The 27,456-nt window shown below is 36.0% G+C and overlaps 1 protein-coding gene across 5 annotated transcripts in view; it reads right to left on the reverse strand.

The window, feature by feature from the left end:
* Positions 1-4,776: 4,776 nt before the first annotated feature.
* Positions 4,777-27,456, reverse strand: part of NIPBL (NIPBL, cohesin loading factor) — a 158,943-nt gene continuing 136,263 nt past the window's right edge. For 4 of the 5 annotated variants that reach the window (XM_026087246.1, XM_026087244.1, XM_026087247.1 and 1 more), the window contains 18 exons: positions 26,604-26,738; positions 23,940-24,038; positions 23,188-23,241; positions 21,906-22,014; positions 21,142-21,278; positions 19,350-19,490; positions 18,904-18,997; positions 18,638-18,792; positions 18,292-18,382; positions 16,021-16,194; positions 15,290-15,480; positions 14,357-14,464; positions 13,215-13,415; positions 12,626-12,772; positions 10,951-11,246; positions 10,447-10,621; positions 9,600-9,785; positions 4,777-9,039 (listed from right to left, as the gene is read on the reverse strand). In XM_026087246.1, coding sequence (XP_025943031.1) covers positions 8,674-9,039; positions 9,600-9,785; positions 10,447-10,621; positions 10,951-11,246; positions 12,626-12,772; positions 13,215-13,415; positions 14,357-14,464; positions 15,290-15,480; positions 16,021-16,194; positions 18,292-18,382; positions 18,638-18,792; positions 18,904-18,997; positions 19,350-19,490; positions 21,142-21,278; positions 21,906-22,014; positions 23,188-23,241; positions 23,940-24,038; positions 26,604-26,738 — 2,859 coding nt within the window. In that variant the 3' untranslated portion in view covers positions 4,777-8,673. Of the gene's footprint in view, positions 9,040-9,558; positions 9,786-10,446; positions 10,622-10,950; positions 11,247-12,625; positions 12,773-13,214; positions 13,416-14,356; positions 14,465-15,289; positions 15,481-16,020; positions 16,195-18,291; positions 18,383-18,637; positions 18,793-18,903; positions 18,998-19,349; positions 19,491-21,141; positions 21,279-21,905; positions 22,015-23,187; positions 23,242-23,939; positions 24,039-26,603; positions 26,739-27,456 lie in introns of all 5 variants that reach the window. The other variant, XM_026087245.1, reaches the window with a different exon arrangement.

Raw genomic sequence — 27,456 nt, forward strand, 5'->3', positions numbered from 1 at the left:
CAGATTCCAAGTCAACAGGGACACAGCAGACTGATGCAAGCCCAAGGTATCCTATTGCTCCTTTTGAAGCCAAGAAAGGCAGTTTTAGCACATATGAACAGGTTGTATACTTTACCAGTATTTTGATATTCTATTGATCATTTTCCTCTAAAACCATACCAATTGGGAGACAACATTGAGTGAAGATTTCACCTGGTGCAGGTCAAAAAAAGTTCTCTTCAGAAAAATAGATACTATATTCTACTATATTGCCTTAGGAGCAAACAATGCCCAAATGACATTCTCTGTATTAAAATTCTTTATCAGTAAATTAGGTCTTGTGAATAGGTTGAAGTAATGCCTTTTTTTCTGAAATGTTGATGTAATTGGGTTTCCCTCTGCTATTGTAGGAGCAAGGGGAGGTCCAAACCTGCTAGGAACATAACAGGGTGCTTAGATGAAGAGAAACACCGCATCCTTTTCTGACACATCGCAGGAGAACTAGCAGTAAGTTTTAGAAGATCTCTAAAAGGCTTAGTAGAGTTGGTACATGGCTCTGGCTATGAGATGAAAGCAGAGCAGCACATTTACTCCTGGCAAAGTTACCAACAGCAAAATCCTCAGACCAAATATCCCATGTGAGACATTGTCCATTTGTGAAAAGAGCAGATAGCCCCATGGCAGCTTGCAGTTGGCTGAGCCTTAGACTTGAAGGACTAAATCCAGATTCAGTTTTACTGTACTGTTTGTAAGCGGCATCCATTGTAAGAGATCATCTCTTCATTTTCCCAAGTATCTGCTGGAGAGAGGATGCAGAGGAAGGAAGAGGAGCAATTAATATTAGCATACAGTTCTGTTTTCATGGGAGAACTTCGGATTTCTGTCTGCTTATTAACTAAAAGCTTCTGAACATAAGCCAAATAGTGTAAGTTATGAAACAGATCAGCTGGAGAAAGGGGAAAGTATCAAGTAGTTAAGAAAATACAYACTGAAATACAGAGGAGGAAATAAATTATATATAATCTCCTAATTTTCCATACATAGTTAGAGGAACCTAACAGAAAAATGAGAAATGGAATAAAAATAATTTAAAAAGAAAACAGTCAAGATTCTAGTGGGATAAATTTTTAGAAATACTGAAGTGGCACAAGCAATTTTCATTTCCTAAAGCACAGTAACATTTTTGGAGTCCCATCCAAGGAAACATAACTTAGAAACCTGTATTTCTTTTATCAACCTAATAGTAGGCTATATCCATCTGACTCAGAGCTACTGAAGCTTCACAGCTCTGAACATCAGATCATTTTATTGGATTATATCATATACACAGACTTATAAAAACGATGTCTAAATTTAAGTTTGAAATAATATATTTTAATATTTTGTACTTTATTTCCACCCATTCTACATCTTAAAATACATTTTAGTCTTTGGTAGCTCCAGTCACTAATTTCCAGAAAGTTAAAAAAAAAAACAAAACAAAACCCAAAAACTACACACACACCCCACACCTCCCCCAGGAAATAAGAGACAGAGTAACACAAATAAAAAGCTACTTTGACAATCCTTATTCTTTAACATAAAATCTTAATAATTAAGGGAGCTACAAGCAAAAGTAAAAAAGAAAATGGTACTTACCTGTCATCAATTGTCTTCAGATGTACACCTTCATATTTTACATTTCAGAAGAAGTCTGTGTCTTCATCAGAGCTCTGGCTGAGACATTTAACTGAGAAACTACTGAAGAGATGTCAAGTTATTTGAAAAGACAGCCTAAGGTATATGGGGCTTGCATATATGTTTTATTTCCAAAAATAATGCCTCAGCAAAGAAAGAGAAGTAGATGTAATTTATGGGGAATATACAAGGAAAGGTAAGTACATTTTGTGCTTCCTAGCTCCTCAAAATCATGCTCATGTCTTCTGAAGATGGACAGCAGCATGTTTAGGTATGGGACAAACTACTTTTTAAAAGAATCTTACACAGCTTTCAAAACAATCGAGGAATTGTATTTGCATTGGAACATGTACATAAACTGAAGTCTGCACTACAGTTTGAAAAATTCTGTAAGAAAAAGGCATAAATCTTTATTAACGGCTACTACCTAAACAACGCATCTCTGGAACTTGCTTTTGAACTCATACTGCGCAGCGTTGTGTAAGGCAGAAGAGAGAAGGCATCAGCTCAGGTCCTCAAAAGGAATGTTATTGAACTTAAACAACAAAACCCCACATTCTTCTAATGTATAAAGACACAGCAAATAAAAAGGAAGGTATGTTCAGAAAACACTTAAGGTTAAAAAGGATCTTTTGAGAGACATATGTGCCTTGTGATCAACTATGTGCATCCTTCTAAAAATATTTGACATTTAAAGTAGCAGCATTTTGAATGGATTTCTCAGCCACCATTTCAAATTGAAGATAGGAACAACTCCAGCAACCATGGAGCATCCAGTAATAACTAACATTGTCCAAAGAGAAAACAGGTGTGTGGAAGACTCTATGTGCCCAAACTTTGGCTGATCTGGAAACAAACTGAGATTTGGTATGGATGACTGACAGAAGGCTGAACACAGACTTGGTGACAACTTCTGTCCCAGTCAGTTCATGCGGATTTCGATATGAAGGGAAGAAAAGGAATCCTCACCAAGTAGAGCAATACCTTCGAAAGAAAGTGGCTTTCCAGTTACTCAGAAAATAATCTTCCCCCTTCTTGTGGTTGTTTGGTTTTAAAATACAATTGATACTTTGAGAACATAGCAGACAGACGTTTTGGAGGAACAAATTATTTAAGGAACAAACTTCTACCTTTCCAGAAACCTGTTTGACAGCTGGGCACAAGTTTAACCAAAATACCACAAATGGTGATTTTGAAAAAACTTTCAATTCTAAATTAATTCTTGGTAAAAAAAATAAAAATAAAAAAATTGAGTTTTCCAACTTGCTTTTGAGCTGGTCAAAACTTAGAATTTAATAAAATGTGTAACAGCTGTTACTTATATATATGTATTTTAGAAAAYCCCACTACGTGCATTATTCTTTTTTTCCTAACCAGTCCTTTTGGGTAGCAAATAAAAATAATGATGAGCAGTGATCAGATCATAGAGAACTTGGTATTACCTGAGTCCGAACTGCAGATTTGTACTGAGATACAATGCAGAACTGTTCAGAACTGCAAGAATGCATCACACAGGCTATGTTCAAGGCTGAATTTGAAAATCCATCACTACACAGAACTCTAAGAATCAAAGCTGTTTTCTTACAAATCAAAACTGAATAGATTTTCTCAAGGAATCTTTGTACTTCATTTGCCTATGCTTGCAGAGCACAATTAGGCTAAGCAGGAATCCACTGAGTTTCTCATCACATGTATTTCTGACATATAGGAATTTAAGTGCAGTTCAGGTTCCATATTATTTACATAGAAGCATAAACCCTAAAAGGAAAACTGCACAAATAAAATAAAAGACAGAAACAAGACTGTTGTCCCAGGAAAGCATAAATCCCAAGTTTGTGCTTGTGAAGGCAGTATTAGAAAGAAACAGATGATCTCTTATATGGTTTCTCAAAAACAAATCAACTGAAGTAACAGATTTGGGATGTTTCCAACATACTGGGTTAAATTTTGTAGGCTGCTATAATGGACGGAGTTTTTCAAATGAGGAGCAGATAAAACAAACTCAGAAACTACTTTGTGGGAAGGGGAAGAAGAAAGTGCAGTGCAAATGAGCCGACTGAAGAAAAAAAGAAGAGTTGGATATTTGTGTGCGTGTTTACTGCTCAGAACAACAACTTCAAAAAGACAGAGGCTACATTACAAATACATAAGTAGTAACCTTGTTTGACAGTCAGTCCACTGGAGGAAAAAAAAAAAAAAAATCAACTAAAATCACTGTTACAGCCTTTTGGGAACAAGACAGAAGCTAAAACCAGGAGACTTGTTTTCAGAACAAAAATATGAGCCTTTCAACAGAGCTTTGCTAAGTACAGTTATGGAGAAAAGCTCTTTCAAAATCAAAATGTTTCTTTCAATAGTCACCAAAAAATTCTTAGAAATACTTGCCACTTTGTGTCATAAACTGTAACTGGGACAATCAATTAACTGGTAACGTACTTCTACAGCTCCAGTGTTCCAGACTGCCTTGCCTGATAGATTACTAAAACATATGCCACACATACTGTCACTATAATGGCAGTTGGTTGCCTAAAGCAATGATGTTCCCCATCAGAATAAAATTCCCCCAACCTCCTCCACTCCCTCTCCCCCAAAAAACAGGCTAAGGAGTTCAGATGCTCTTGGTGACACTAAATACCTATCTGTATTTCCTTTCATTTTCAAAACTAATGTAATCTATGGGCTTTGAGAAGGATGGCTGGATGAGACACTTCACAACTCCAGATCTGCAAACAGTGTATGCAATTACATGGATACTGATGAAAACTATTCCTTCAGATTGCATAGGTGCTTTGACAGGTGCTGTTGGAAAGGAAGGGTTTCCTATAAAGGGAAGTGCAAATATAGGTGAGCATATCTAAATCAAGTAGAAACTAGTAATATTGTATATAAAAGTCTGATGGGTTGAACACAGCCTGGCAAGAGTTCTTTCAGAGTAACCCCGGAAGAAGTTCCTCAGCTGGCTTCCAGGAGTCCCAGGCCCACATGAGCATTACGAGCACCACGAGAAATGGAGCCACACAAAAGAGTGTTTGTGCATTCTAGGATAAAAACATGCACGTTCTGTTTTGGAAGGGTCCAAACTGAACTCTTGAAACATTTATTTTAAATAAATGAAATATGAAAATACTATGAATTTATTCGTATGTAACAGTAACACTTTAATATTTAATCAAGGAACCATGAAAACTAAAAACTCACATTAAAAACTCACCCATTACAACTCAGTACTTTAACGATAAGATGACAATTTCTCTGAGGGATATGGAAATGTTTGTATGATTACAGCGTGGCTCTTCAGTGAGTGGAAGCAAACTAGAATATAACACTTGTGCCTTGAGCTCTCACTGTTTCTAGTCTATGAGATTCAGGAGTGTTGGGCCCACAAACAGAAGCGTTTGGTATTTGTTTGGAGTCAGCCCCAAGAATACATGTCTGGGGCTCAGAGCTAAAACATAAGYGCTGGCTTTACGGGAAGGATCAATTGAATTGATCCGTTCATTAATATGGAACATTAATATCTGCCTTTAGGCAGAAGATCCTGCTGTTTAACTGGCACCAGATGAGTCAGCCTCAACTATAAACTTTTTGCCATCGTGAGCCACAAATACTTTTAAGAACTATTTCAGTGCTACAGTGTATTTTATGTGATAGTTAATATGTTTAGCACAACCCAATTATTCTACATTAACAATATTCTCACTTGTGACATCACAACATCAAATAAATGCTAAAGTTTGACTTAAACTTTAAAATTTTAAATAGCTTTTTAATGGCCACACCTCACTAAAATACTTATGCTGAATATTGCCCACATCTAACTTTATACATGTTAGATTAGTTAATATAAGCAATAGGGAACCTCAAAAAAATACAAAAGGGCATTACTGAATCATTTAAAAAAATACTTATTTGTAATTAAAGTTTTGTCAGAAAACTATTGTGATCTTTCATAGCTGCAGATCATGAAAATACTCAAAAATTATTCTGCAATTTTACAGTACTGAGGTGGAAGATTAAAAATAATCATCTCATTCTCATTTATTTAGATTGTGGAAGTATCTGTGTTTTCTTAAAAAGTACAATATGGCTAGTGTTAATTTTAAAAGCTTGACAATATCCCTTTGCTATGTAAGTTACCTCAACAAGTTTTCATGTACAGAACGTGTATTCAAAGGGAGAAAATAGCAAGAATTAAAAAAAATTCAATAGTCATTATAGTTATGTATGTAAAAATCTATAGCCATACAATGAAAAAATACTACAAAGCTATGTCAAACCAAAGGAGTAAAATTCTGTTACTGTATCAGTCACTGCACTGCAGCATGTTTTTTTCCTTTTTTATGTAAAAACAAACTTATCTTGGTATATGCTGTTGTCGATAATGTGGTTTATGTCTGTAAACCCTCAGGTGCTTCTCAGAGTAAGCACCGACTGCAGTCGCAGCCTCAGGCATTACGTTTCATACAGCCGAGAATCATAAACCTTTGGTCTACAGAGCTGATAGGAAGCTGTTTTCCACAAATGAACTCTGCTACCTTTTTCTTTCACAGCGAGTAATTTAAATGTGATAGGCAAAGCATCTGTGAAAAGCAAAACAAAACTAAGTATTACCATGAATTAGGAATAGTACAGAAGGGGAAAATTCAACTCTAACTAGTGAGAATCTTATTCAATAATCTATAATCAGTTTTAAGTCTATATTATATTACAGCCAACAGCGCTTTGGCATAACACACAATATAGTAATAGTCCAAACCCTCTCAACTAAGACAACTTTAGACTTCAGGTTTTTGTTGTTTAATTATAATTTCTTTCTGATATTTTATTCTAATAAATACCAAACAAACTGAAATAAAACTCTCTGCTATTGCAAAAGCCACATGACCATGAAACACTTTTGTTTATGAACAAGGAAATGTTTGTATTACCTATTAAAAATATGATGCTTTAATATAAATAGCATCAGAAATGGCCAGACTAATAAAACAACTTCATTTGAAACTGCATCTCCATATGGAATTCTTGTTTTTATCACTTGGGAGTTTTCACTTGTGAAATATTTTCAATGTTTTGTACTACTAACATGTGACATGGCATAATCCCCCTCTATTCTCAAAGTATGAAATTCCCACTATAAAAGCTGCTCTTGGTCCTGAGATAGACAATATTTCATTGTTTGCTACAAAGTGTCCTGCATCCAGAGGTGCAGGGATGACTTCCGTTTTTTCGGCTTATTCCTGCTTTAACAGTATCTGTTTTAGTCCCAGATGTGGCCTTTTGTACAATGAAGAAAGCAACATCACCAGTGAAGAAAAAAGGTGAGAAAATATTTCTGTTCAGCAAAATTCCAGTGGTGAAACAGCAAAAAGGCATTTCACATAGGAACAATTACTAACTAGATTCTGAGGAGTTATTAATCATTTCAGTTTAATATTTTTTCTGTACATGAGAATATTTTGGAATACTGTTACTATTCCTCACAAATCAAATAAYGTATTAGAATTCTGCAAGCTAGTTTCATAAAAACAGCATCCTACCATAAATTAAAATTGTAAAAGAAAATAAACATAATAGAAAGAAAGATTTGCTTATTGAGGAACACCTGTTTTAGATAAATACATTTGAAAACACAGCAGGGTTTAATACTCCCCTAAAAAGTTTAGCTGTTTTAGATTTTTTCTGTTCTGCTTCTTTTGTTACTACCTAGAAAGAACTGCTTATGAAAGGCTTGTGGCAACACAGTTGAAGCGAATGCTTCCAAAAGCTTTCAATAGCATTTTTTCAATGTATAAAATGTGAAAACATCTCTCAATTAGTAAAAAAAATAGTCTAATATACAAACATTTTTTAAAAAATTCATTTGTGAAGGAATGTAGCATTAATTACCCAGATTCATACCCATTCACTCCTCAGATACTGGTAGCTATTTCCTTTTGACACAAACCTCTATATATTAACCCAGAGAAATGCATACATGGCTGGTTAGCCCAAGCAGAATAGTCATTCAGCTTTCCCAAAATTTAAACTATCATAAATTACCATTTGGACAGCATTAGAAAGAAATTGAAGCATACAAGGAATAAACTATAGTTTCTTTTATATCAAAATGTACTCTTGAAAATGTGTTTGGCACAGTGCTAAATCATATAGTTAATACTAAATATTGCAGGATACAATAAAACCCTGGAGTTAACTTGTGTTTACACCCTTTAAGGGATAAAAATAAAAAGATACCAATTATTCAGAAGTCAGCCTATACAAACTGTATAAACAATATTTTATGTCTTGTTTTGAAAACCACTGATATAGTAAATTTTACATAAAAGACTGCAAAATAATATAAATGGATTTAAACAGATCTTTACAATAAGAAATTCAAATGGAAACAGACAAGTAACAAAGAGAAGTAAAAAAATTTATTGCAGTATTCGTTCCACCAGATTTGCTGGGGATCCCTTTTCTTGTATTATTTCAGGGTGACCTAATACATCAAAATCTACATTTACAAAAACTCCTCCTGCAGATAGGTCATAGATACTGCATGCTCTTTTTTTTTTTTTCTTTTTTTTTTTTCTCAACAGAATAAATTATATATCCAGGAGATTCTGCCATTTTACAGCCTGGAAAAACAATGCTTCCCTGGAAACTGGGCTAAGCTAAAGAAAGCCATCCGCTGCTAGGTTAAACTCCAAGAACACTTTATTAAGAACATTAACAGACTAATTTCCAACATTCACTTGTTTATTTTTTTTTTAAACAGAAAGTTTTTTTTCAAGATATAAACAATTTTTTGTTAAACTATAATACAGTGGGAGTAAAAATGAACTGAGAAGTTTCTGCTGCACAACAGCGAAGGAAGCTCCCACAAAAATGTTTACCAAACATTTCCTTCTTTTTTTCCTGCGTCCCAGGTTCCATTCTTACTCTTCATTTAACTGATTTTTTTGCCAGAAAGTTGATATTTCAAGTTTTTCTGTTATTTCAATTCCTGTAAATTTGGCTGCATGTACAAATTCATTAGCTGGAAGTTCCATCCTTGGCGGCATACAGCGATCGTAAAGTCTGAACCACTTTATTAGTCAGCTTATTAGCACTCGTTAGAGCAATTTTTTTGTAAATAATGTCTGACTCTTTAATAGTGTCTACCCAAGGCACCAGTTTGCGGCCATCACGGCGCTTAGCCTCAGTCCAGGAGCCACTGTAGGAGCCTGCCATCCACTGAACACTGAAGCCATTGCTGGTTTTCTGTACTACTCTTGCAATTTGTGGTCGGTCTTTGTACTTTGGACAGCAAATAGCGATGACATCCATGACATCAACACTTTCATTCATCTGTGCTGCCAACTCCGTAGAGTCTGAATTTCGTTTTGACCTTCTCAATGACTAAAACATTGGGGGGAAAAAAGACCAAGTGTTACACAAAAGAACTTTAGTGAAATTATTGCTTTTATTGCTTTTAATCCCTTGACGCCGGGAGTTGGGATTTCCCGGCACACATTCCATTGCCGGCAATGAGACGCACCGCGACCGCCAGCGCCAAGGGGTTAACATATCCTTGTAAAACCACATACTCTTAATTTGTACCCGTGTCTTTATCTCTTATTGATATATAAAATTATATATACACATGAATCATAAAGCTACATAAAAACTTGGCAACAATAAAAAGGATAACACACAGTACATTCCAAAGGAAAATTAATAACTTTTTATACTGGATAAATCTCATTTTCTAGGTTGTTTTTTTTATTGTCTTTTCTGTTAAACTTTCTACAAAAGTTGTATAAACGGTTAAGTAGAGAATCTCTATCTACAAAATGCTTTCTTTCATGTGGATTACATTACTTGGTGTACATTTAATATAATAGACTGACATTTATAAGCACATAAAAATCATTTTACGTAATACGCTGCGAAATACGTTGACTCCTCCTCCGCCTCACCCCTGAAGTGCCTCCTCCTCTATCCTCCCCATCACTTTCATCGTCCTCTGTCTCAGCTGCATTGTTTTTAGGGCTGCCTCCTCCAAGCAGCGAGGTAATTGCTTTGTTTCGAGCATTTGTGCTAGCTGACACTTCTCCATCTTCTTCCTCTTCATCAGGATCCAAATGTTCCATAAGGAGCTTGAACTATTAAAAAAACAAAAAACAAACAAAAAAAACAGATTCATCCAGATTGTAACTTTAAAAATAGACATTTATGTCACACTATATTAAAAMAAACAAACAAACAAAACAACTAAATGGAAACATAAGGAAACAGGATAAAACAAATGGCAGAAACTTCAAAGCTGGATGGCCTGTGTTTTTTGTTTGTTTTACAACCTTTTTATTTTCTTCCCATATTCTGCTAGTTATCTAAAAGTTTTCTTCCTGTGTTCCCATAGTTTAAAAAGTTTTCTCTAGTTAATATTTTAAAGAATTGCCAAAAGAAAAGGTGAATACACCACATCTACTAGATCTAGTCTCTGTTCCTGTAACGGAAGCACTCAGGGATAAAGTGGACAAGATCTATAGGAATGGTATAAATGAGCAACACCAGAAATTAGAAAATACTTCATAAAGATGAAAATCCTTTAGTTGAAATTAATCTTATTGTGTTTAAATTTATTTTAAGACTTTCAATGATAATCTTGCTACACATTCTGAAAGGGAGTTGTGAGTCATAAAAATATCACAAAAGGTTACTGGGAATTCAACATTTTGAAGTGTTCATCTAACTCATCACCATCTACTTCCAAGTTTATACCGTGTTAAAAAAGTTTTAGATCTGCAGCGCTATTTTACTTACATCTAGGTATTGTTTTACTATACTCCTCTTCACTTCTTCAGTGATCTTGGAATTAGCCATATCACTCCGCAGAAAATCCAGAGTTTGTTTTGGATGGAAATGCACTCCTGTCTTCCTGTTTATCGCTTTATCATAAACTTTTGCAGATTCAGATGGAGAATATTTCTGAATTTTACTGTTTAAAAAAAACAAAGGGAAGAGCTTTTAAGAAAAACCCAAAGCAATTTTTTAGAAAAAACTTTTAAAATCTTCAAGAAAAGTAGTTATATTTTTATCATTCAGTATGCAGTAGGCATCCTGATAAGAAATGAAATCATTGCTTTTCCTAAATCAGAATTTCTATTTCATTACCTTTAACTTGCTACATTTGTTTTTTTCTCTTAAACAAACATTGTTTAAGCAATTTGTTACAATCAACTTTTAAACATTCTTCCATACTTGGTCCTTGGAAACAACTCACTAGATTACAAGCTGGTAGCCTTTCTGTTAGCGAATTATCCTTACCTATCAGAGAATCCACAGAGGTTCTTTAAATGCTGTTTCAGCATCAGAAGTAATAATATGCCTTGGGAGACATTTGCAAATTCAATTAAAGGAGCTGAATTTTCTGGTAAACATTTCATCACAGCATTTATATCATTTTCTTCATCAGAGTCTGAATCAGAGTCTACTCGTTTCCGCAACCTCCGAGGCTTGGAAGCTTCCTCCTCACTCTCGCTCTCACTACCGCTGTTACTGTCACTCTCGGTCTCCTCATCTGATGAAGGTTTTCTTTCCTTTTTTTTGTCTTTCACCATAGACTGCGAGACAGAGAAGTAAACAAACATTCCAAAATTAGGATAAGTAGTATCATGTACCTTTCTCAAAAAACTTTCCAAAAATCTTCACTGACATCAATCAACAAGAATTCCCTGAACAATGTCATTAATCCATAACCTGATATTCAAAGATTAAAAGATGCCCCCCCCCAACCCCCCAATTTGATCCAAAGCTCACACTTTTTGCAAGGTGGGGACAAGGGCAACAAAAGCACCAAGTACTCCACTGGCAAGCTGCTCTTAAAGAGACTGTGCTGAATTTTGTTAACAGTGCCAGTAAAATGCATTAGAAGGTTGAATACAATAAATCAAGACAAATTCAATTTTTGTGTTACATATATTTCCATATCTACTTTGGTACAGACTAGGCAAAGCTTGTCTCTGTGTTAAAATTCTGTGACATTAATTATACTGGGGACCAGAGAAACCCCAAGCGATCATGCACAGTATTACTAATAATCAGTTCTACTACTTGCAGAGCTACCGAATCTCACACTCGCAGTACTGCTGCATGTATTATGGTTTTTCATGACACAGAACCTAAGATGCCCCAAACAGGATCTCATCTCGTCTTCGCTGTGCTGGGTGCTACAGCGGTATTAGCACACTGCCTCCAGTCTGGAGGACGTGCTGCCTCTTCCTAGCAGATCAAAAATTGACTTTGGTGGGCAGTGGGAATTCAGAGCAGGGTACTCCCAGGCATCAGCTCCGACTGTACTTATAGGTGGACCAAAAATTCCAGAAACAAGTTTGCCTCCTAAAAGTTTGAACTTTCTGCTGCTAAAGTTGTTCAGGAAAAGGAGACATTAACATCTTTGAGAAAGAGAGGCCCGTTGTCTTACAGGGCTACGGGGTCACATAACACCTCCAAAACAGATACTACGCCATGTTTGGGGGTCCCCAATGCTACTTTAAGAGAAAAAAGATTGTGTTCTCTTTTCTTGCCCCCCCCCCCAAAAAAAAAATTGTTAAATGGCTCTCAGGCAAGAGACATATAACTGCCTTCAGCAACTTGACAGCAAAAGGAATTAAACAGCAACCTAAATTTATTAAAATTACACAACTACAACAAATCAGTATTTCATAAAGATTTTAGGTTCACCTACTTCCAAAATGCATGCAATGAATTATYGTTAATATCTCAAAATTCTTTGTTCTTCTTTAAATGTTAGTGGATAGCTAAGGAAAGTTTTAAACTAGTATCTATCATATTCAGGCCAGAACAGATTTTTTTACACTCCTGATTACAAAATAATGCTACTTGTCACAGTAATGGGACTGTACTCGCCGAAAAACTGACCAAATTATACACAGCTTATACTGTCATCATTATACATATATTAAAATATAAATGCATTTACCTCTTTAAACGACTGTAGTAGGTTGCTACCAGAGACGGATAGTGTAATGTCTATATGATGCATTATAAACAGTGGCTCTTCCTGTGTTTGATAAGGAAAACAGGCTAGATTGTCTGCTATATACAAGAGCATATTCACCTCTGTTTTCTGCAAGATAAAAAACCAAAACATTTTATAGAAGTGTACATACAAATATACATACAAATATATTACAGATTTATAGTTATCCCGTGTTCTAACAGTCTACAGCAAAAATATTATTACAAATTTCATCCTAGGTAACTCCTCTTACCTCACCCTAAACAACATGTACATAAGCAAACTGTGGTCAGAGCTGAATATTTTATATATATTTTCATATATATTATCTCTGATAAATTCAAGCTGGCTATAGGAAAATTATGAAATGATGCAAAAGTAAACAAATATGTTCTATTATATAGGTTAATACCTCATTATAAAACAAAATAAAATATATTACGGAAATAAAGTTATTGATAATTATGTCAAAAAATATTTTAAAAGGAGAATTTGAGCTTGTGAGGCTATATTTTAATTCTTTTTTAAATGAAGGAAGTGTGATGCTTACTGCAGTATCATCAAAGAGGTTGAGTAAAGAAATTAGAAAGGCTCGTCTGTGTTGACGGTTCCCTCGGATCATGGAGTACAGGTGCGAACACAAAGCACTGGATGATTCATCGTGTCTAAAACCTCTTACAGGATCCTTCGGGCAGGTATTAATTGCCTGTTGTACCTGGTAAGACATCTTCATACCAGCCACTGCTTTCATCTGTAACAGAAAAGTATTTATTTTTAAACTGTGGTTTCCAAACAGCAAAGCTGAAACACAAAATAATATAATTTTTGCAGTGGAAAATTTAAAAATGCAGATCCCAGAATTCCACAGCCTGTCAACAGAAACTGCTAACTCATTTTTTAGCTTTTTTCTTTCTAAGTGTATGTTAATCTGAAGTTTAACTTCCAAACATGAACTGAGGTAACATTAATTTGAGTTGGCAAACGGATTAGAACATTATTTCTGGCAGAAATCATAAGGTCTTGTAAACAGCTCCACTGCAAATACTTTATTAGAAATATACAGTTAATCTGTTTACCCACTGCAGTCATGTATTCCAGTTTAAACTATTTTCAAGAATACAGAAATGTTCACACCTGTAACAGGACATTTTACCAAATTTGTATGCTTGACCTAAACTGTAGTAAAACAAAATACTAAGTCCGTATAACTGCAAGAGGACTAACAGAAAATCAGTTTTTTTGCCCATTTCTTAAATTTTCCAGCTGTTTTTATTTACTCCAGGGCTTCTGTTCTAGTTTCAGCACCTACCGAACCTCAGCTAGGCAGCACATCCAGCCCCCTCACACCAGCCTTTGCTGCTGCTYCCTGCAGTATCTCCTCACCTACACACCACCTTCAATCCCAGCTGCCTACATAGCAAATTTCATCTGCTGGCCTTCTACTGAACTAGGTGTCTAGATATCTAGGTATCTACAAAGCTCCAATCTCAGTGGAATACAAATAGGTATTCTGGACTGGATGAGATGCTTCAAATATATTATATCCTTTTTATATCCAACAACAGAAATTCCACATATGGGATTTTTATTTTATTTTATTTTTTTTTTTTGCAGCTGAGGCACGTTTAACTGTTAAACCATCAGAGAACATGAAATAAGTATTATGCAAAAATTTAAATTCAAATTACTTACGTGAATGAACCCAGCGTATTTTTTGTCTATTTCCACCAACTGCTGGTCAGCTTTGTTTCGCATGGAGGGCTCTGGATCCGTGCCCATAGCGATTAAGTACGGCACACACTTGAAAAACAAATGAAATGATTAGTGTACCTCCTCTCTCACACTCTCTCTTTTGCCTGCTTTCTGTTGTAATGGTGTTCTCGTTATATTCTGACTGCTCCAGGAAGTAGAATATGAAACTCTTTGCAACTTACTACTTCACTACTTTTTGGCAAACAACGATACAAATTACAAGAGAAAGCAGCATTATAAGGTTCAAGGTTTCAGGTAGCATTCCCATTTCCCTCTCAAACTCAGAAGTCCATTTACACCACAGAAGTGGAGTGTTTTTTTAAAAAAAACAAAACAAAACAGCATTTGTAACTTAACATGCACAATAGTTGTGGCATTAAAAATTACCATAAAAATATTACATAAGTAAAGAATAGTGGAGATGATGACTTAAGATAGTTCTGACATTGACTCTGGAATTTCGATATTTTGGAGGACACAGGGGTTGGGGGGAGCAGAAGAGGTAAGCTCACATAAAGTTCAGTATAGAAAAATCAAGGGAGGAAAAAGGCTGAGCATATGCCTGAAATTTAAACTTACAACAAAAAAGTACTATACTCCAATATGCATTTGTAAGTGCTCTTTAGGCTCTGGCTGGACTTTTAGATCTTGACCCAAAGCCAATAAAAACCAGTGTTTGGAATCTCACTGGCTTATCAGCACAAACCAAATTTCAAAATTTGTTTTCTGTAAAGGCACCTTGCTACAGCAAGAAATTACTGTAACAGAGTTGGAAGAAAAAAAAACCACAAGGATCTGGAAATTTATCTAGTCAGCCTAAAAACTTCTGAATAGCTGAGCAACAAGAATCCCCATCATAAAAGCCCATCATACCTGAACAGGATGGATGAGACCCTGGTTTAATGTCAGTGCAATGACATTTAGAGCAAAGTGGCGTACACTGGACTGGGTATGAAAGAAAGCCTCAAGGACCTGTTTGAGATATAGCTGCATGATGGAACTACTCATCCCTGAGGAAATATCACCCATTTCTTTCAGGTCTTCCTGTTTTGCTACTTTTTTCCCTGTAAAAAGGACAAAAGCAATAGAACACTCATCACCGTATTACTTAGTTTGCCACTACTTGATGCTTACTTGTCTTTAGGCTTTACAACATACATGTATTTCAGCTATCTTAGAATGGATTTATGATCTCATGAGACTTGTAACAATCTAATAGCAAAATATACTTCAAAAAACTAAAGAGACAAGACTTCATTAAAGTCTTGTTTCCAAATAAAGGTTTTTGTTTTAAAAAATTTCTTACAGTATCTGCAAGTTAACCTTAGAGAAGAATTTGATGAAAAGTATTTACTACCAAAATTACAGAATTATGTATTCAAGGTTGCTTCCAGGATTTCTACATTTTGAGGGTAAATAATAAGCTACACTTCTCAATATACCTGTGCACATAATTAATTTTGGAAAATTATTCTAAGATACTTTAATATAAGATATTATTGATTAGATAACAATCTGCAGTGACTCAGTTCACATGTATGGTAATTTTATGCAATAAAGTTAGACTTTGCGTGCCTCATTAGAGAGAAGAACTCAACACTTACAGTCTCTATCTGCCTGCTGCATCCGTGTATCCTCCTCCTGCAAGTAGGTTTGGAGGTTTTTTAACACCTGGATTTTTAAGTTTACTGAGCAGTTCTTATCTGAAAGAATGCTGTTGTACAGAGTCTTCACTTCCTGTTCGAACATTAAGCTTGGGTGTTGTATAAATGCAAATCCTAAAGGGAGGGGTGAAAAAAGAGGTTTGTTATCTTCTAGAAACTGGATTTTTTTTTGTTGTTTTTTTAAGTTTTGTCTCAAATATAGGTATGAAATAAAATGCAATCTTTCACTCAGGCGCTGCAAGTACAATAGAGAGATGGCAGAAAGCAGTTTTACAAGATTCTGTTCTTTGCTTTGATAGAAGGTAGTCAAGTATTTAAGCAAAACATAAATCAAATAGAGATTTAGCACATTTCTCCTCATTTCTCTCTAGTCTAAGTAGTACTGCTTTTTCATGTGGACACCATCCAAAGCTTATAAGGAATTTTGTTAGCTGTGACAGCAGTACTCAGTCGGATGAATAAAGAGCGAGTGCCAACCCAGGGCAGCTGCTTCCAGACCTGTGTAACTCCTACTGCAAGTCCCGTGAGGCGGCCTGCATCTCAACGACCAGGAACCCTCCCCCCAAAACAAGTGAACCACATTTACTAAAGGCTCTCCGTTGTTCTTCTAACACATTTGGAGAAAAACATTCTGCTGAAACTGTAAAGAACTATTCACATGGAGGCCAAGCAAAAGTAGACAAAAAAAGATAAACATCACAAGTGTTTAAAAATAAAGCCTGAAAGAAAAACATAGCAAACGCAGTAAACTAAAATTTGTATCTCTTGCTGTCATTATTCATATACCTATTAAAGTCTTCTCTTGAAAACTATCTGAAATCTTCCCAAGACTACATCTGTTGGAAGATACACACTGAACTGCATTTATCTGCTGCCTTATCCTTGACAAAGGACTGCTGATTCTTAGTCAGGGGAGTATTTATTTCATAAGGATTTTAACCTAAATTAGCAACAGTGTATACCATTTTAGATCACTTATGTAGGTTTAGAAGTGCTACTGACTCAAATTTAGTTCAGTCTGTAATTTAGAAGCATTTTTGGCTAATATAATGTTCTCAGCATCCAAGAATAAAGCAATCACACCTATGGTTAGCAAGACGGCAGTCCCCACCCCACCTGCAACGTCCTCTAAAGGACAGTAAGTTGGGCTGTTTATATTTTTCTGTCTTTCGGCTGGGCTATCACAAATGTGCATCTTCATGTAATGCCTAGAAAAACTCCAGCTAGTCCAGAACGCCGTAGCACTGCTCCTGCGACAGAGGCAACTATAAAGCCATTAATCCTGCTTGGATTCCTTAAGTGGTTTCTCACAGACCATCAAATCAATATTCAGCCTCAGTCCTTGTCCTCAGAGCCCTACCTAGCCTGAAGCAGGGTATCTAAAAAGCCACCTACCCTCTAGGATAAGGACTGGGCTAGACCAGGCAAATTCTTTTCCACAGTTAGTCTATACAACGCAAGCTCAAGCGCATGGGAAACAACTTTCTTTGGACTAAGCCCTAACCATGGACTGAACTCTTCCATAAACCAAGACCTATCCACCCAAACGAGAGTCTCCCAAATTTACAGTTTTTGTACTTGAGAAGAGGATGAATGTGATACAAGCTACTCAGTGCCACTTCATGTACTACTGCAATTCACTGTGATACCATAGTAATGCCTTCAGGTAAAAGGACCTATTTAAAATTGAAATATGGCGCAAATCCAAAAAGGAACAGTAGTATTTAGGCTATGACATCATTTCAACGCCTAACAAAATCTCACAGCAGATCCCCCAGTTGGTAGAAACTGCCAGAGTTCCCTTGACTCCAGCTGAAGATCTGCCCTTACACTTAGTGTCTGAAATGTTTTCAGCACTTTTTATTTTTCTAGTCGTTCTTTAACCATGCCCTGTAGGCTGAAAAACAAGAACTGGAGTTACAACATACTCTCATATGGAGGAAGAAAAATGTCATCATTACTTTAGAAATCTGCTGCTTCTGAAGACTTGATCAAACATCCAAAAAGCATCCACTGTCAAAGCTGATCTGCTGCTGAAATACGCCACTAGTATCCCTTTGACTATATTGCTATAGTCGAGTCTCAAATACAACATGCAGTGAACTTTGATTTTAAACAAACTTCCCTGCCACAACACAAATACATGACATGCTGCTAAAATGCATGTATTTTTACTATAGCAGAATAGTAAAAATTTTTAGTATTTCTTACCGAGGCCAATAATGGCTTTTGTCTGTACTTCTTCATCTGAATGCTTTGTAAAATACATCAGAAGTTCAAGTACCTTATCCTTAATGTTAACCTGAGCAAATTAAAACAAAAATAATAGGTATTTGAAGATGAAACAGGTGTTTTTAATCTCATAAAAAAGAACAAAAATCAAAATGTAAAGGAGAGACAATCTTACTGCAGAGCCTTTGGAAAAACAGGTATTTACAAACTAAAAATCTAAATCATAAGCATTATAAAAAAATACATAGCTTTGCATGACTAGGAATGCTCTACTTTCAAATAAAAGAATACATAAGACTTGGAGACTGAATACAAGTCATTTTACCTTACTGTTGCCCTTAAAGTCTTCCTGATCAAAATCAAAATGCCGACATAATGCTCCAACAGTGAAAAGTGATCTAAGGAGTGCTGGTTTATTGGCAGTAAGTATTGTACTGTTGGGGTCTTCTTGGTGTTGACTTTTTAATTTGGAAAGTGCACCTACAGGAAGATAAAGTTTTAATCAGGTGTGTGGTAATCACAGTGTATCCCTAAGATAAAGCATGCAACCAAAACCTAAAAGTGACAAATACATGTTGTGATTTTACTTACCATAGTATCTATTAAAACAGGCCCACACAAATTTGTAGTTTTGTGTGACCTTGTTCACAACAGCTCCAAGACAGCTCACACAATGCTGAACAACCTAGAAGCAAGAGAGAACAAATGAATTATTTATTCAGAAGTTAAAATTGAGATTTTTGTAAAGTTATGTAAGCAAATAGCTATGTAAAACTAAAACTAATGCTCTAACAGATGTAATACTCATCTCCCAGACTGCTCCGAAAAGCCCTGCCCAAATTCATAATCATTAAAATATAGCAACATCACATACAGACTCGGGTAAACCAAAAATATTGTTTTTTCTTGGCTCAAAAATTACTAGTCCTATGACCAGCATAAACTTCATATTGAAGACAAAATTTCTTTAAATCAAAACCATGTATTTCAACACATGAAATGAAACCAACAACTGAGTAGCAACAATTAAACCTTACCGTCATGCCGTATTTGATGATGAGTTTCATGAGATCTTCCTCAATAGTGGCAAGGAAGGTCTCACTTGGGTGCTCCATTAGTGGAACTACGAGTTCTAAGATTTTTGCAACATTGCAGATCACCATGAAATCATTCTGAGTCTGGAAGGACAGTATTTACAGTGGTTAACATTTCTGGCTATTTTATCTGTAAACCAAGTATATTTAATATACACTGACAATTAAAAATCCCAGCTCTTTCATAAGATATGACTGTAGTATTTGGTAAAGATTTAAAAGAATATTTAAATAGTATACCTCTGCTATTAAATTACATATTATGAAAGCTAGTTATTGTTTTCTATAGAACTTCTCAAAAAAAAAAAGAAAAGAAAAAAAAAGAAAAGATCAGTCTAAGCAGAACTTCATCTCTCATCACGGCTGTGTGTGGACCTGTGAACATTAAGTGCTGATAATTTTTTGGAGTCCTAGGAACTCTCTGGAGTTATAAGAACTCTTCCTGACACACACATGCTAAAGAACAAATAATAGCTGGCAACAAATCAGCMACAAATGAGGTTGTCCTATAGCTGAACATGGCTTTAAGAAAACAGACAATAATGAGCACACATGTATAAATGATTATTAAAATGATTAGTAGTTTGCATGTTCAAGACTATGCAAGTAATGTAAATGAGGAACCTGCAGAGAACACGTATACATTAAACATATACCCTCCCAGAAACTGAAGTTTTTGACAAATCAAGCTCACTAATCACCACAAGATAACCTTATCAAGTTGACGGTGAATAATTTTACAATTCACCTCAAGTTGCACAAACACAAAACTGATGGAACCCACTAAAGAGATGTTGCAGCAAGTAAATAGACAGATACCCCTTTCCTATACTGTTTGGTCAGAAGAGAAAATAAGCAGCTGTAGAAGTCCTTTGCAGATATGTCCAGAGGATGCTCCAGGGCTGAGCACAGGAAATGCTAGGACATACCTAGAAGCTGAGATGGTAACAAGTACTCACACGCCTACCCTGCTATGGGCAGCTGGTCTAACATAACAGACTGCTGCCACCCGCTTGTCCATGCTCTTTCYTTAGTGGTAGCTGGGTGATCCTGCCCTGCTCCTCGTGCCAGACTGGGGATTCATCACTGAGCCAATTTCACAAATCAGAATGGCAGAAAGCTCTGCAATGTTTCAGGGCAGAGAGGCCGTTTTACCAGAGCGTGGGGATTAGCAGTATAGTTCTGCCATTTTTGTGAGCTAAACTGGTTTGGGGGAGGGGGGAGGAGTGTTACAAAAACCACCATAACCGTGTAAGTGGGAGCTAGGAAAGAGAGAGATGGAAATGCTAAAGAGGATAGAGCAGGACATTTTCTTTCCAATATAGCAGCTATATGTTAGATCATCCTGTCTTAAGGAACCATACCTTTAGTCTTACAAACCACACGCTAAGTCTTAACTACGTTAAGACAAAGCGACTGTAAAACAAAACAATTTTAAGAAGTAAATTCATAACAAGTGAAAAACTGGTTTTTAGTCCTGAGGGGAAGAAGGCAGCGGAGGTTTCATCTAGCTACAGAATGTGGAGGTAGAGGGTGAGGAACATCATCTTGGAAGCTAGAAAGATCATTAAAAGGATCTAGTATCTTCAGCGGAAATGATGTTCATGAAGGAAAAACACAGTTCCTGTTTCTCATTTCCTGCCTTCAATTTTATTAAGCATGTAAGACAGCCATTCATTTCTATACTTAATTATCTGGGGATAAAAAGACTGACTTTCTAATTTTATCTACTTACACTACATTTAGTGGTCAGGTATGGCTGCATGGTCATGGCATGTTTCACCATTAGCTGGGGCCTGATTTTGCTGAATAAGAACAAAGTGGTTATGCAAGCAACCAAGCGACCAGAATTCACACCTTTGTTGTCAGAATCTGCAAAAATTAGAAAATACATGAARGATATTAAATGCAAGCACTGTTTGATCAATTAAATACATAATGCATAAGCATCATATGAAAATCTCTTTCATAACATATCTTTCAAGATCAATATGGAATATTCTTATTAGATAACATTTGGGATGAGCACATGCAAGTGTTAACACATTATTTTATCAAAAAGTATGTGAAATAAGAAGCAAAGGTGCTTCAGAGATATCATTGATTTTTAAACTCTACTTTATACAGAACACTGGCCCAGCCAATGATTCCCATTATAACTGTAGAACACATTAAGACAAATAAAACTTTCCAARTATGAGGAAATTTATTTTGATTTTACTTATCTAAAAGTTTGAACAAGTTATTTTAAAAGTAGTTCAGTTAAGGTGGTGATCTGGAGAAAATTAGGGGAGCTTTATTATAATAGTCCTCAAAAGTTCATTCAACTATAATCAAYTTAAATGCAGGAATCCTGACAAAGTCCCCAACTCACTACTACCAGTTCTGTAATAGTAATTCTACCACAGTAACTTTTTGTGATAGTAATTTTAACAACCATCGTTAGAGTTTCATATAAAAATTGAAGTAGTTCAGCTACTGTACTATAAATAATATTACCTGATAAAGATTCCTCATATTTAAGGATGTGCTCAACCAAATTGTCAACAAGTTGAGTACAGGCTTTCTTCACAGGTTTATATGAGGCATCCTCTTCTGACTTCAATAGCTACAACGGGCAAAACAGAAAATGATTTAATATTAAGGGTGCAATCATTTACATTGGATGCATGCTGGTTTATAGCGATGACTATAAATATACATGGTTTTTTTGCTATGAAAGAATTTATACAACTTGTCCATTAAAGGTACAYGATGAAGAAAAATTTAAGGGAAGTAACAAACCAAAATACAAAAGAAGTTGAGAAAAATTAACTGTGACAAAAAGATAAAAGAGAACAATTCTACTGATTTTTGCATTGGGATGAAAGCTAAACTGTGTTTAATGAAATAATGAAATAAATAATAATCTAGTTGTATTTGCCAATGGTAACTAATAGGAGTTAAGAGGCTCTTTAAACTGCTTGAAAAACAAGCAAAAATCAAAAGAATGTTGTTTTTGACATTAAGCAAAAAAATTCTATTCAGATGAAACACAGTTTTATGAACACTGCAATCAGTGAGGCCTGTCTTCTTATGACGTCGGGTATTGACATTGCATTCCTGCAGATCCTTTGATATGTAAGGATGATTGAGCCCGTATTATAGCTTTTTCTTCAGCGGAGGCATTAGGGGGTACTCTGGTTTACCTGGCTACCTATTTTCATGGCACTCCAGGCTAAACTAAAATCTTTTGATATCTCCAATTCCCCCATCCATACTTCTATTAATTTTGCTTGAAAATTAACCAGTGCCTACAAGATGTAGAGGAGAATGATAGCACAGGCAAACAGATATACACAAAGCAAGCTCATTCTTTAGAAAAAATAGACTAAGATATAAGGTAGGAATGCTTCTATAAACCGTGTGACAAATAAATCAGACAYGGAAATACACTTATCTACCATTTAAAATTATCTACATGAATAGATGCCTCATTTCAGAATTAACATCAAGTCCACAGCTAACATATACACATCCTTCATAATTGAGAAGACAGTGAAATAAAAAACAAAGCATCAAATATTTTTAGAACAGATCACATGGAAAGATGAAAAGTAGTGTCAGAGACAAGGTGCACCAATGAAGACAAAAAACAGGTCAGATTTTTAAAGAGCATGAATTGGTCTCTTGCATGTCTATTTGATCACTCCTGTAGTCCCCTTTCAGTGTGTTTTAGTACCAAGAAAAATGTTAACACACTTACAATGATTGTGACATATCTTCAAAATTCATTACTTACATTTTGAAGAAGCTGTTCAAACCAGTCATACCCTGTATCTCTACAAGCTGCAACCTAAAAGTAGTATTTAAAATAAACTAATTAAAAGAGGAACCTGAAGAAAAATTACTTCAATACAGACTTCATCTTAAAAGTAAACATGCATACGTATATTTTCCTATGCATTCAGTGCAATGGTTTTATACCATTAGAGATCAGAAACCATGTCTTCTGTACTTGAAAAATATTTCTCACCTTTTAAGTGATTCCAAAATTTGTATTCCATACAGCACAAGGTCTACAGATTTTAGTGTTCTCACTCTGGGTGAGAACATGACCCAGTCTTTGTTAAAACAGCTATTAACCTTTCAAAATAAATTTTATTGATCGTTTGAGGAAATTTTTCATTTAAGAGATAACTTCTTAGTTAGCTTCAATTAATACTATAGGCTGCTACTAGCATTTCCAGGAAAATGTTATACATAATAGGAACTGTTGTGTTTTAACTGAACAAGTATTTTACACAACTTAAATACAGCGTGGTCCCAGTTATCACTACCAACAGATTACTGAGCATTTAAAGTTTCCTACAGTCCTGTTCCATGAGATGAATAATACTAGTATATATTCAGTGACAGCAGATAGATAAAGAAAACTGTCTGATAATTAAATTACTTATTTTTTGTTTTCTAAAAGATCATGGATAAATATTTCAGAGATAATAGAAACAATCAAATTTTGCACGCCACTTGATTCAAATTTATAGAACATACCACATCAGTGATGTTTAGTATTTTCCTGGTCATTGCTTCTTTGTCATTGTGTGGAGTTGGAGTAAACCAGAGCTTCTGGAATGTCTCATTTACTAATTTCTGAAGGGAAAAAAATATTACTATAAGCTTATCTTGGCATGTAGGTATTATTTCTAATATATATATTCTAATATATATATTCTAATATCTAATATTTCTAATATCAAACAGATTTGTTGGTGATGCGTGCCATTTCATATGGAACTATTCAACCTAAGTGAGTCTGTTAGAGAGAATATTATCTGAGACAGAACCAGATCTACTATTACAAAAGTGATACTGGTCTCTAAGCAAGCCTCAGTAAAGTACAAAATGATCACTGGGAACTGATGCTACAGAAAATGGAGTTATCACTTTCCTCCTTTAATCTGCATTCCTCAGGAAAACATTAGTATCCTGAGAAAACAACAACTGAACACCAGATTACCATTTCTAGAGCAGAACCAGCAGCAGTGGTAGATTGCTTTAGAGGTTTCAGAACAGCGGTAACRCAGTGGGGAGGAGAGAGAAGCCAAGTCTCCCTAGGCAAACATATGAAGTTGGATCCCTTCCCCCACCTTTGGCTGGAGGAAAAGGTGGAGTAGAATGAAAGCAAACTAAATTATTCTTGAATTACTCATAAGGCACATGGTTATAAGGAGGTCTCTCTATCCCTGCAGACATAAAAAACACATTGTAGACAGTGGCTCATTTTGGGGGGTTGCTGGAAAGGCAAGGGAATGGAGGAGATGCAACACGATCCTCCTCCTTTCCTAGCAGCACCTTAGAACCAGCTGTTCATCTACTTTTGAATAACAGTCTTCTCTGAAAGCCTCTTGGCATTAACGTGTCTCAAGTGGTAAAAACATTATGCTGCTGTTATAAAGTTGCAGAGTTCAAATCACACTGAAGGTGTATGACACAAAATTATTACAGGTGTAGCCTTAATTACCTTGCAATTTTAAAATTATTTTGCCAAGTCAAACAAAAACATCAGCAAGTATCAAGTTTATGATTTATCATGTTATCGTAGTTTTGTGCTCTTGTGCATATATGTTGTAATAGAGATTAGAATGTGACCACATAAGCAGCATTTTGGGGGGACTACTGATTCATTAAACATTCAGAATCAATGCAAAATCAATGTAAAACCAATGTAAAACAAGCATAAATACTTCATAATGTTTTATATACAGAACTATGCATATAAAACATATCATAATATATATCTTGCATATCCTAACTTCAGCTGCTTAATCACAGATCATAGAATAGTTGACTTTGGAAAGGACCTCTGGAGATCGTCTAGTCCAACCCCCCAGCTCAAACAGGGTCCCCTACAGCAGACTGCCCAGGACCCTGTTCAGACAGCTTTTGACTATCTCCAAAGATCAAGACTTCACCACCTCTCTGGGCAACCTGTTCCCCTCACAGTAAAAAGGTTTTTCCTTATGTTCAGAGTGTTTCAGTTTGTGCCCGTTGCCTCTCGTCCTGTCACTGGGCACCACYGAAAGGAGTCTGGTCCCATCCTCTTGACACCCTCCCTTCAGATATTTAAACGCATTGATAAGATCCCCTCTTGGCCTTCTCTTCTCCGGGCTGAGGAGAAAAGAAGCTCTCAGCCTTTCCTCATAGGGGACATGCTCCAGGCCCCTAATCATCTTCATAGCCTTCGATGGACTCTCTCCAGTAGCTCCATGTCTCTCTTGTACCGGGGAGCCCAGAACTGGACGCAGTACTCCAGATGTGGCCTCACCAGGGCTGAGTAGAGGGGGAGGATCCCCTCCCTCGACCTGCTGGCAACACTCTTCCTGATGCACCCCAGGATACCACTGGCCTTCTTGGCCACATTGCTGGCTCATGCTTAACTTGGTGTCCACCAGCACTCCCAGGTCCTTCTCKKCAGAGCTGCTTTCCAGCAGGTCAACCCCCAACCTGGACTGGTGCCTGGGGTCATTCCTCCCCAGGTGCAGGACCCTGCTCTTCCCTTTGTTGAACTTCATGAGGTTCCTCTCCGCCCACCTCTCCAGCCTGTCCAGGTCTCTCTGAATGGCAGCACAGCCCTCTGGTGTATCCGCCACTCCTCCCAGTTTTGTATCGTCAGCAAACTTGCTGAGGGTGCACTCTGTCCCTTCCTCCAGGTCATTGATGAATAAATTGAACAAGACTGGACCCAGTCCTGACCCCTGGGGGACACCGCTAGCTACAGGCCTCCAACTAGACTCTGCACCGCTGAGCACAACCCTCTGAGCTCTGTCATTCAGCCAGTTAATTTTGATCTAAAGCTTATTTCATTTGCAGAGGGCATTTTTATGTGCTAATTTTGCTTGTCAGAAAAGAGAAGGAACAGAGATAATACTTGCAAGAGGAAAAGACAAAAACTTAGAAAGTAACTTWAAAAAAAAAAAAAAGTCTTTTGATTGCCAGCAAAAGTGGAAAGAAAACAGAGGAAAAAAAGAAAGAAAAGTAAGCCTCAGCAATGTAGGAAGCTAAAATATTTGCTCTCTCAAAAATTAAAAGTAAATAAAAATCATAAATATTACAAAGGGGCAATTAAATACTTTCATAAATTATTATAACTTTTGTCAAGCTATGGAAATACGAAATAACAGTAATTAAAAATCTGAAGGATATATTTTATTCTACCTTAATGCCTTCTTCATCATTGACTCTCCGAATCATTTTCACACACATCTCTGTAATTTTGGGAAAGGTTGGTTGTTCAATGCAGATATCCCTAAGTATCTTTATGACTCTTTTTCTGACACTGATACCAGTATCCTGTGCGGAGAAAAGCATTACACTCTTGAAAACAAATCAGACTATGAACTCATTTATATATTATATGAATTAATAATTGAAGATTACCCAATCTGACTTGCAAAATGTATTTTAAAAAGGCAGTTAAATATTCTAGAGGGCAATTAAATGAAAGATCCGCATAACTTGTACGATTTGCAAGGATTCTACAGTCCTGGCCAGAGTCTAATGAATGATGTTAATGTTTCCTCCATTTATATCGTCTCATTTAAGAGCTCATAATAGTGTAAATGTATAATTCCACTCCTTAATTCAAGAGGTTCAAAGCTAGATGGGATGATGCTTTAACCGGTTTGCCAGAACACACAAGACCCTTTGCAGATCTGGGCTGCAATCCTTTAAGCCTTTGCACAAAGTTTATGGATATGATGTGCTGCAAATCTTTGCCATTTTCCTAGGCTTAGTCTAAGGAGATGAATGAGGAGCTTCATTCCACATTATTTTATACAAAATCTGTTAAATCTGAATGTTAGGATGAGCATTTTTATGTATCCTTACACATATGAAGCTACCTATCTTTAAAGCCCTCCATAAAGATGTTTTATCATACAAATATAGCAAATTGACTAAAAACCTGACATAGATGCTAATGTTATCTTATAATTAAATTCACATTGTATGTTATCTGAACATCCAGACATGAAACACTTGTACAAGAGTAGAAAAACAAAATATTTTA

This window comes from Apteryx rowi, unplaced genomic scaffold, assembly GCF_003343035.1.
Source record: "Apteryx rowi isolate R43461 unplaced genomic scaffold, aptRow1 scaffold_71, whole genome shotgun sequence".
NCBI classification, from domain to species: Eukaryota; Metazoa; Chordata; class Aves; order Apterygiformes; family Apterygidae; genus Apteryx; species Apteryx rowi.